Source organism: Lytechinus variegatus, chromosome 18, assembly GCF_018143015.1.
Source record: "Lytechinus variegatus isolate NC3 chromosome 18, Lvar_3.0, whole genome shotgun sequence".
NCBI lineage: Eukaryota > Metazoa > Echinodermata > Echinoidea > Temnopleuroida > Toxopneustidae > Lytechinus > Lytechinus variegatus.
Window position 1 is genome coordinate 1,708,389 of NC_054757.1, and position 11,562 is coordinate 1,719,950.

The 11,562-nt window shown below is 37.8% G+C and overlaps 1 protein-coding gene across 1 annotated transcript; it reads right to left on the minus strand.

Annotated features, from left to right (window-relative positions):
• Positions 1 to 5,733: 5,733 nt before the first annotated feature.
• LOC121431894 lies at positions 5,734 to 7,626 on the minus strand. Its single transcript, XM_041629676.1, has 2 exons — positions 6,653 to 7,626; positions 5,734 to 6,328 (listed from the first exon to the last, which is right to left on the minus strand). Exons 1-2 carry the CDS (start codon positions 6,893 to 6,895, stop codon positions 6,089 to 6,091), a joined length of 483 nt encoding a protein of 160 aa, XP_041485610.1. The 5' UTR covers positions 6,896 to 7,626; the 3' UTR covers positions 5,734 to 6,088.
• Between the last annotated feature and the right edge of the window lie 3,936 nt (positions 7,627 to 11,562).

The following is an 11,562-nucleotide window of genomic DNA, read 5'->3' on the forward strand; positions in this document are numbered from 1 at the left end:
AAATTTAATCAAAATTTCGTTCTCAATAGAATACACACAACATAGTTCATAGCACTATATCAATTTATACAAGCATCCTTCCAAAGTCATTCTTACTATCATAATAATGCCATATAAAGCCTGATAAAAACATATTTTCAAGACAAGACACAACTTACCTACCGGCTGAAATCTGAAGTAGAAGTACGTACCGGTATACTGAGTTGCGCCGGCGCGGCATCCCAGCGCCGTGCCGGTGCCGGCCGGGCCGGCGGGCTATCGCATGGCATGGCTGCTGGCATTGCATTGACACTCGATCGCTCGTTGTGGCTCGTGCGCAGAAACCCCCGCTTCGTAAAATTTCGACGCCACCCGCACTCACACGCGGAATACAGTAAGCCAATCGCAACTCAATATCTTGTCTTTGCGCGGCAAACCGAAACCAATTTGCATTGATGGTATATTAGCTTTGCGCTTGTGTGGTTAAAAATTTTGAAACTTTCGCCTGGCCGGGTTATAATGTTATTGAATATCCGATATAGGCTAATAAACTTTTTTTCTCTCTATTTTCGGGGTTCAGCGTGAGAATTTCTATGATCAGCGTGAGAGTGTGAGAATCGGGTGAAATGCGTGAGACTCACGCAGATTGCGTGAGAGTTGGCAGCCCTGAGAAAGCTGGCCGCCGACCGCGCGCGCCGCGTGATGCGATGACGTACGTGACGTGATCGATCATACAACTATTTTTCTTTACCACAAGGGGGCGCTAAAACATTTAGCTTTGGTTAACACAATTCGTTAAACCTGGGGTAAAAAGATACACACTTTCTGACACAGAACTGGGAAATTGTGGAGCTGCCCCGATTGCACTAGGACGTTGAGGGCGTACTTCTGAGACACCGAAATTCATGAATTTCTGTTAAAAAACATCCGGGGAGCTCCACAGTTGGGTGTGTCTCCCCAGTTATAAGGTATGTATTCACGCCATTCTCCCCAGTTTACACGGATTACAGACACACACACACACACATACATACATACATACACCCATACATACATACATACACCCATACATACATACATACATACATACATGCATGCATGTTCATCAAAATGTTAAAATAAACACAATTCTTTATCAGTGACAAATAGAAGAGCAAAATTGGAAAAATCATTCATTACATGTACAAAAATATTTACCTTTTTCCTCAGAGGGGGGGGGGGGGGTGTCCACAATTTCTTCAATTTGGAGGGTACATACTTTCTTCCTGTACGAGGTTGTGCTTACTTCCTTATCCCTTTTTTATCTCTTCTGAAAAGATCCTCTACCCAAAAAGTTGAAATGAAATACATCATAGGCAAAAAGATCGTCATAAACACAAAAGGGCGAAGTAAAATCAAAGAAATGACAGTTCCAGAAAGAAGTAGAAAGAGAATGGAGATGCACACTGTAGAAAAGACTGGTCTGGTACAACAGCTCACAGTCCCAACGGGGAAGAATGGCACTAAAAATTATTGTAGATGAGGGATACTTCTCCTGAACAGTTGTATATAATTTTTTATAGGATTTCTTGTCCTCAATCCCCGACACTGTTGCACAACTTGTTTGTTCCAATATGCAACAAAACAACTTTTACGTCTTCAAAGTCAAAAATATCTTTGTCTCTACTAAATGTCCTTCAGTGAAACAATACCACCAGGTAAGACAAAAACTTTACAATTAATATCTAGGTTGTCTTGCAGGCCTGGAACAATAGAGTCACCGTAGATATGTACTTGGCCTTGAAGCAATGCCTGATGATGATAGGGATACCTGTAATATTGTGACACAAGGCTCCACATTAACTTTTTTTGGTGGTGGCCCGTTCGGGCCACCAAAACCTTCAAATAATTTTTTTTGGTGGCCCACTAATAAAGTTTGGTGGCCCGAAAAATATAAAGAAAAACATTAATTAAAAATGAATAAAACAAACTGAAATATTCTGCAATCACTAACACGTACCACTATTCTTTGTACATCTTGTATATAAATTGTGCTTGCTGTTATTTTACTTTGCATAAAACAAAAGAAAAAATGAAGAAAGAAAAAAAACAAAGAACAGGTCATAAAAAAATTGAGAAAAACAAAAGAAAGTTTAAGAAAAATAAAACAAAATTATCAAAAAATGGGGAAAATTATTATTATTCAGTAGAAACATGTTCTTTAATCAGGTATTTTCAATGAGAAGGGGTATAAATGGTTTAATCACTGAAAAAAAATGAAAGAAAAAAATAAAATGGCAAGTTATCTGGAAAAAACAGTGAGACAATTCCTTCCCTATATTTGACAAAATGATGGAAAAAAAAATCACATGTCATATCAATGAAATGCCTTCCCAGAGTATTTACTTCCTTAAGAGTGGTTTAAGAAGTCATTTGTAAACAAGAAAGAAAGAGCGGCCTATTTATTTTTGGCTCAAAGAGACACAGCTTCGAAATAAACCAAATATCAACATACATACAAATGCACATATGGGACTGTGATGTACTCACCTATGTGTATTAATGCATTTGGAAATCGGTCTTTTTGAGTCAAAAGAGAGGTCATAATTCCTGCTTTTAATGCTTGCAATTAATCAGGTTTCAGTAATATGGACTGTAGAAGGGCATTTCATTGGTGTAAAATGTGACTTTGACGTAGATTTCCAAAGTTCTGGGGAAGATTTCTTAGCAGTAACATTTCGTATCGCAGCTCCCTGGGTCTGAATAGTCTGCTCGTGCACAGCTAGCTGCATTGGTTTCATGCATGCAAAGCTCAGCCAGACAGCCGGCTGAATAATAGTTACTGTATGCTAGCGGTAGGCCTACATACTGTCATGACTATGCACTCTTTGTGTGTGTGTATTTGTGTGTAGATTAACAAAAAAGGCGCATGACGAATTGGCTTGCAATTTTAACTGTAGAAGGTTGATAAATGCATGCAAAATCGGGAGAAAAATTGCGCTACTTTGAAAATTATTGGTTGCCCGATTCGGGCCACCAAAACTTAACATTTTTTCAATAATGGTTGCCCGAGATGAATTTTTGGTGGCACCGGGCCACCGCTAATGTCGAGCCTTGAATATTGTGACAAAAGACAAGTAAAAAAAAAAATAATGATCTAGCTATAGCCACAAATGAAAAGGTGAACACTTTTGGACAGCAAGGCTGCATTTCATGAAAATGTCATGTACTGTAGAGGTAGCTATTCATATCATGAAATTAAAGGGGAATGAAACCTGTGGAACAAATAGGCTTGTGTAGAAACAGAAAATTCATAGAATAAGAATAAAGAAAGTTTGAGAAAATCGGACAAATAATGAGAAAGTTATGAGCATTTGAATATTGCAGTCGATAATGCTATGGAGATCCTCCTATTGGCAATGCGACAAGGATGTGTGATGTCACTGATGAACAACTTTCCCTTTGGTGGACTATAAAATACCCTCAAAATGTCTCTTTTTGCTTTTTCTTATGATGATACAAACTATCCATGATGTATTCTTAAAAAAATATGTATTACTTGCCCTCATGTAGAAAGAACACATGATCTATAGATAGATGTGATAAAGAGGCAATTCAAGTGAAATATATACTAAAGTAATGGGGAGAGTTGTTCACAAGTGACATCACACATCTTTGGCGCATTGCCAATTTGCTATCTCCATAGCATTAATGATTGCAATATTCAAAAGCTCATAACTTTCTCATTACTTGTCTGATTTTTCTCAAACTTTTGTTGATCTGTTTCTTTGTTTTTTCTGCTTTCACACAAGCTATCTTGTTCCAATGGTTTCATTCTCCTTTAAGTACATCATATATTACACAGATGAAATCAATATGTTTGGAGGAGATTTCAAAAACATTTTTGGACTTTTTACATTACCTCCTGTATGATGAACAAAGACTGAAGCTTTTGGTCTAAACTTCTATTAATGTGACTTTAAATCTACTCTGCTTTGATCTATAGTAAAATAAATTCTATGGGATTGTCAGGAAGTTAAAAGCTCATGAGTATAACATAAAATGCAGGCCAGAAAGATAAATGAAATTCAGACATGCACCTTGGATAAATGGCCCTTCCTCCGGCTTTTGCTAAACACTGCTGTCAGCGTATCGTCATACCAATTAAATTAATGTTTAAACGATTCTGAAACTACCGGTAAACTAATAATAATTTATGTGCAGTTCTAATATCAAAGGAAATGTGCAGCATTGCCATGGCAACACTATATATGAGCTACGATGCAGAGACCGATATATTTTCAATGTAGTGTGTGGTGAAAAATGTGATATTTTAACAACTTTACAACATAGGGTCTTGTATTTTTCGGCACGAGATACCATTTTTTGCCAGATTTCTTGGAGGTGGGCCCCCAGCTCCTTTCTTCCTGTTAGACAGAGGCATGTCTTGGCTATGGAGCATTCCAACAGTCCCCTCCCTGGAATCTCTCAAAATTTGTTTGCTATGATATATTAAAAAAAGAGAGAATAATTCCTTTTCAAAATTAACTCTCATGAAGATTTTTGTTGGAAATGAATAGAGTAACAATGAATTCTTGAGAGCATGATAGGAGAGGGCTATGAAAGAGTCACGCTCAGTATCTGTGTAGTCTTCGGCCGGCGTTTGGAAAATGAGCTTCCGGTCAACGGTGAGGGCTGGGCTGACACCTACAGCTATTCCTACCTCAAATGGCCCATTGTATGTTGGGAGGCTAATGGTCAGGTTGGCAGCCATAGAGGTTATTGCTCTAATAATCATATATGGTTATAGAATATAATGTTCAAAATTTTGGATACAGGATTAATCAGTTTCCTCTCTCTCCACTGTAAATCTGGGTTGTATTTGGATATTGTCAATGGATCTATAGATCTATAAGTAAGGAAAACACATTTTCATTGTATACTGGCTTCACCATTCCTTTCATCCCAACAGCATCGCTGACCTGTGTAATAGACATATTCCTAAAGACACAGAGATTCAAATAAGAATATTCCTCTGATCTCTCTCTCTCTCTCTCTTCCTTTTGTTCTGATGATTAGTGATGTTAATTCGTAAAACTATTGAGCTTCGACCAAGCTTTTTACATAAGTTTGCTTACTATGAATTACAAAAACGCACCATTTAATGGTGGAGGTAACTAATCTTAATTGCACCTCACTATATGACAGGTCAGACTAGTCTAACGAAAGACATCGCAAACGGCCTGGCGCAGATAATCTACGAGATTGAAGAGCGCCAACCTACATGTTATTCCAACAACAACCAACCATGCAACACAGCTCATTAAGGCACCACTGAATGTGACGACCAACATAGTTTAATCTCTTTGGCTCCTTGTCTGCGCCCATTTGGCTATTCCTCTGACATTGGAAAAATTTGAAATCTTATTCCACCATGAGGGGGACATGATCTGAAATATCCCAAATTTAGTTGTATATCTCATAGTGAATACAGTGAATTTACTATAATCTATGTTTTGAACAATGGCAACTTTCCCACCACCTTTCACACAGTTATGGCCATAAGGGGAGACTGGGGTTAGTTGGAACATGGGGTATTAAACATTGTAATTTTCTTTAAAGCCTGTAAAATGAATTTATGCAATACTGCCCTCAATTTATTGCAATAATAATTCAACACTTCTATTATCAATAGAAATAAATTGAGGGCAGTATTGCATAAATTTATTTTACAGGCTTTAAAGAAAATTACAATGTTTCAACTTACCCCATGTTCCAACTTTATTTGATTTGATGTCCACAAACTTTCAATGATGTCCAGATTCACTTGATAAAGATGATATGGGATCGTTGAAATGTGTGGACATCACATCAAATAAACTATTTTGGAATAAGCATGAAAGTTTCTCAATTGATTTCATCCTATATTTAAAGAAAGGATTATCATGTGCTTATTTGCCCATATACATGTACCAAGGCAATATGCACTAATTATAATTGATTTGTAATTCACATCTCCATGCAAACATTCCTTCCAACATTAGCTTTATATTCCAAGTTCATAGATTCAAAATACATTTTTTGTGCGTGCTGCAGAAAATAGATCAAATTAATGTCAGTCAGTAGAAACTCACTTTATTTTTTGAAGTGACACCTGTTTGTTCAGTAGTCTCTGAAGACAATGTTCTATCTCATTTTTTTGCATTTTCTCCAGGCATATGAGATGGAAGGGCTTGAGAGGGCCAGGTCGTTGACCTTTAAGTTCATTTTTCTCCCATGCCTTCATAGTCTCCTTGATGAGGCTCCATATGTTATTAGGCTGGCTTGCCAACCAAGTGTGGTGTCGGTACTTATTCCGTACTTGCTTCACCTGTAAAACGGGTTGGATACTTCAATAGTGGTGGAGATGAATGTCTCAGATAAAAGTATGGAACTGATCTGGATGCAGTGTACACTTTTTTAATAATAGGCTGAGCTGTGAATACATAAATTATTAGAATCCTAAGTATGCTCAATCATACATTTCACATTGGATTAGCAATAAAAACAATATATGGTCAAGGTTACTGCTACTGCGGTACCTTTGACCATAAGTTTAGTGAACATTTATTATTCCAATTACTTGTTTTATGTCTTAATTTTGCATTTTTGTTGTTGGAAGGGTATGATCCTCACACAGCATGTTCATACTCACATCAATCCCTAAAATCTGAGCCATCGTCTTCCTCCACTTCATTCTTTGCGATTGGCTTAGCCTTTCATCTGGGTTTCCAGGCAGTTTTCTCCTGAAGAGCAGAACTTCTTCATATGTCATGCTCCTGTTATTCAAATGAACTCTGTTGTGCTCGTAGCCAAGGTACAATGCCTGATCATTACCAAGCCCAGCATACAGTACAATTGGGACATGGTCACTATATCCCAGCTGTGACAAGGCCATGACATAACTCCCATTTAGGATATCTGTCTTGTTGATGTGTTGGGGGAGATAGTTGGCAACATGGACACACAATGTTGGCAGGACACTCCCCTCAGATTGCTTGTAAGACTGAATAAGCTCACTCACATGAGCCTCATTCAGTGTCCTTACAGCACGTTGAGGGGGTGGGGGTGATAGTAATCCTATGGGCACTTCAATGGTATAGGCATCATCTGTTAATTTGAAATGTATATAGATTTCTAATTAAACAATCTGGTCCAAGGAAATCTCGATATGATATTCCAATAGAATGCCCCAAAATAATAAAAACAAAAGTGCATTCATATTTCATCGTAAAATCATGTTCATATATCAACTGTGATAGAAAGAGTTCCATATGTACCACACCGCTAGAATTTAAAATAAAAGTTTCAATTTCAATTGTATTAAACCGTAAATGCTATTTTGAAAACTAAATACATGTTGCCTCAAAATAGACTAGTTTAATAACACAATGGATGTCGATGAGGAAAGTATTAAAACACGAATTCCAACTCGCTGACTAATGGCGCACGCCTTTTCTCATCGCCGTGTTCGCTGTTCATGAATATTCATTATGCTTACCTCTGATTGGACAACAGGGCCGGCTCTGTTGCGGGGCAGGAATGGGAGCGCTTATCCCACTTTCGTTTTACACTAGCGATCTTAACCCTGTACTATCGCTCTTAGCACCGCAATTGCTGGGATAACCCTGCTTTTTTGCAGGGCCAAATAATCCCATACTAAAGGTGGGGTTAGCCCACTTTGCAAAAATGCTGTGTAAAAGAAAGTGGGCTAAGCTTAACCCCGTACTGTAGGTGGGGCTAAATGGCAATTTATCCCCACTTATAGTACCGGGTTAAGGAAATTTTAGCGTGTGTAAAAAGGGTATAAAAGTGAAATAGTCTAATTCATAAAAATAACCAATAAGGAGTAACTTGATGAAGATGATAAAGATGTCTGGGTGATTATGTAATAATTGAAATAGAAACCAAGGAGTCAGGTGAGGGATGGAATGAGTGGAACACCTGAATAGAAAAGGAATAAAGATGACAAAATGGAAGAGGAAAGGAATTCAGTATGGAGACGGATGAATAGCAACTGAATATCATTAAACCCTTACAAGCTATGTTAACACTGCAAAAGCAGTGCTGAAAAGAAATGCAAATGAACTCAAGTCTAGACAGAACAGATATTTAAACAGCTGAAGAAAACATAAGTTATATGGTAGAACAATTTCTAGTTTGACAATGAAGCTGCTTTAATTTTCTCCAGGAGATTGTTTCTCAACTCTGCTCTTGATTGACAAAGAGCCTTTCTGAAAGACTGCTTGGTAGCAAGATGCACTTCTCTGGCATGCTCTTCATTACCAGGACAGGAGAGTAGCCACATTTTCCTTGCCTCTTTCAAAGCAGTATAGATTTTGTTAACATAATCATTCCATTCAGGCTTTCATTTATTACTTTGTTCATTTCCTTGACAGCCACACTCGCACAATTGTGCCAAAAATCGTAACAAGCATGAGCAACCAATCTCTTCTCTGATCACATCTCTCCTGCATATATCCCAAGCAATAAACTCCCTCATTGAAGCCGACAATGTTCTGCCCAAAGTGTCGCCAGGATAACAAAGCGTCACATCAACACTCTGCGTTCCATCACGGCCTATCCATCCTCTGAACGTAGTCATCCAGGCCAGCTGGCCATCCACACAAGATTGACTGATGTACACCATTTTAATGTTCAATCATGTCATTTTTTGGCCCCCGCCATTGCCATTGTACATCAATACTCTTTGGGCCAGTGGCGGCTATTTTAGATATCAAAATACTGCAATTTTCCCATATATGACATCAAAATTATATATCTCGTTAGTAATGGTGATTTGCATATATTACTTCGTTCATACATCACGATTTTTTTGCAGTTTAGTGCTCATTTTTGTGAAAATTAGTTTTCCCTATTAATATTGTACATGATAGTATATACAATGGCCTATGGCCGCCATTTTGAATATCAGGAAAATAAATATTTTATTAAAAATTATTTTTTAAGATTGTATTTCACTCCTGCCACACAATTTCATGCATTTCACAGCCAATGTGAGGACAATTTTATGATTTTCATGGGTAATTTGCATATTTTGGCGGCCATATTGGATTTTGCCAATTTGCAGAAAATGCTCAAGGTTACACGAGTGGCATCATTCAGATTCGTAATCAGCACCCTCGAATTGACAAGAAACCATCAAAAAATATTGTATATATAAAAAAACAAGGTTATGCCTCTCCTATCCTGGACTATAAGCCCTGCCAGACAATTTTCCACTCTTTTTAACGTCTTTGTTAGATCTGCTTCAGAGCCATATGCCTTTCCATCATATACCGGCTCTGTTAGTAGTTTATGAATTTCATTGTCCAATTATGAATCAATTGTTTGAAGGCTATTAGCAAGAACTTGAACATTTGTTTGTCCACTTTATGTACCTGATATCTTGCTCTTTAGCAGAGCTTCGTGCTGCTTGATATTCCGCTTAAGCCCTGCCAGACAATTTTCCACTCTTTTTAACGTCTTTGTTAGATCTGCTTCAGACCCATATGCCTTTCCATCATATACCGGCTCTGTTAGTAGTTTATGAATTTCATTGTCCAATTATGAATCAATTGTTTGAAGGCTATTAGCAAGAACTTGAACATTTGTTTGTCCACTTTATGTACCTGATATTTTGCTCTTTAGCAGAGCTTCATGTTGTTTAATGTTCCGCTTTAATCCTGCCAGACATGTATCTACTCTTCTCAACGTCTTTGTCAGATCCGATTCTGAGCCATATTCTTTCCCATCATATGCCGGCTCTGTTAGTAGTTGATGAATTTCATTGTCCAATCATGAATCAATTGTTTGAAGGCTATTAGCAAGAACTTGAACATTTGTTTGTCCACTTTATGTACCTGATATTTTGCTCTTTAGCAGAGCTTTATGTTGTTTAATGTTCCGCTTTAATCCTGCCAGACATGAATCTACTCTTCTCGACGTCTTTGTCAGATCCGATTCTGAGCCATATTCTTTCCCATCATATGCCGGCTCTGTTAGTAGGAAGTTGATGAATTTCATTGTCCAATCATGAATCAATCGTTTGAAGGCTATTAGAAAGAACTCGAACATTTGTTTGTCCACTTTATGTACCTGATATTCTACTCTTTAGCAGAGCTTCATGTTTGATATTCCGCTTAAGCCCTGCCAGACAATTTTCCACTCTTTTTAACGTCTTTGTTAGATCTGCTTCAGAGCCATATGCCTTTCCATCATATACCGGCTCTGTTAGTAGTTTATGAATTTCATTGTCCAATTATGAATCAATTGTTTGAAGGCTATTAGCAAGAACTTGAACATTTGTTTGTCCACTTTATGTACCTGATATCTTGCCCTTTAGCAGAGCTTCGTGCTGCTTGATATTCCGCTTAAGCCCTGCCAGACAATTTTCCACTCTTTTTAACGTCTTTGTTAGATTTGCTTCAGACCCATATATGACTTCCTATCATATTGTGGCTCTGTTAGAAGGAAGTTTATGAACTTCTTTATTATTCCATAGTACTTGTTGGATGTTTTAGGAGCTTTTGTCCTTTTTATTTCATCAAGAACCCTGTTAAAAAAACAAACAAACATTAATTTCATACTCTTAACTCTTACAGATGTGGTTTACAGTACCCCATGTGGAGATATAGGAGGACTATAGATGAAGTGGTTAGAGGAAGAAGTGACATTGATAGGCGAGAAAGTGGAGTAAAGAAAAAAAATAGAGGGAAACCTTTTAAAGAGGGGGAAGAATTTTGACATTCTTGTGTGAACAACCGAATAAGTGTGATGGGTGCTGGTAATTATATGCATCATAATCTAAAAAACATTTTGAATATTGAATACGCATTTCAGATGTTGGCGTTGCTGGCGTCACCGCTTTGACCTCCTCTCTTTTGTCAAGTTTCTTGCTCTATTAACTAGAGCTTTGCGAGACAGAATTGACAACTTTGATCTGGACTGTACATGGGTTTTTTGGGGGGGGCTTGCAGTTTTTCGTTGTTTCATAGCTTGTAGTTCAGATCTGTAAATCTGACACACTTCACTATGTCCCTTTGCGTTGCTTGTCAGCAGTTTATATTTTTGTGGCACACTGTGTTGTTGAACCTCTCCTTATTATACTCAATGCTTGAAGTACAGTCAATAAATGAAGATCTTGTTTGCTTAGTGGAAATTAAGGCAACATAATCAGGGTTGCCAGCACAAACCTGTAGTTTGCCAACAGTATCCACTAACTCCTTGGCAGATTCTATATCCAGTTTACTTACTTGGCACACTTTTCAGACTTCCAGCTGGCAACTCTTTTCCCAGAGCAGACGTATGCCATTCTAAATCCTTATATATCTTCATGCACTTTATAACATTGACAGTGTCAACATCTTTTTCATGAAGTGTGGCAAATAATGTTTTGTCACCTTGCTCACTTTTACACATCCCATGTTCCTTAGCAATGGTCTCTCAATCCTTGACACTTAAAGGGATACAAAAGTTGTTGCGACACGACCTCCTTTTTGTGCAGTTTTTACCTCCGCTCTTGCAGGGGCAAGTCCTTTTCCCTGTACCATAGAAGCATGAGCC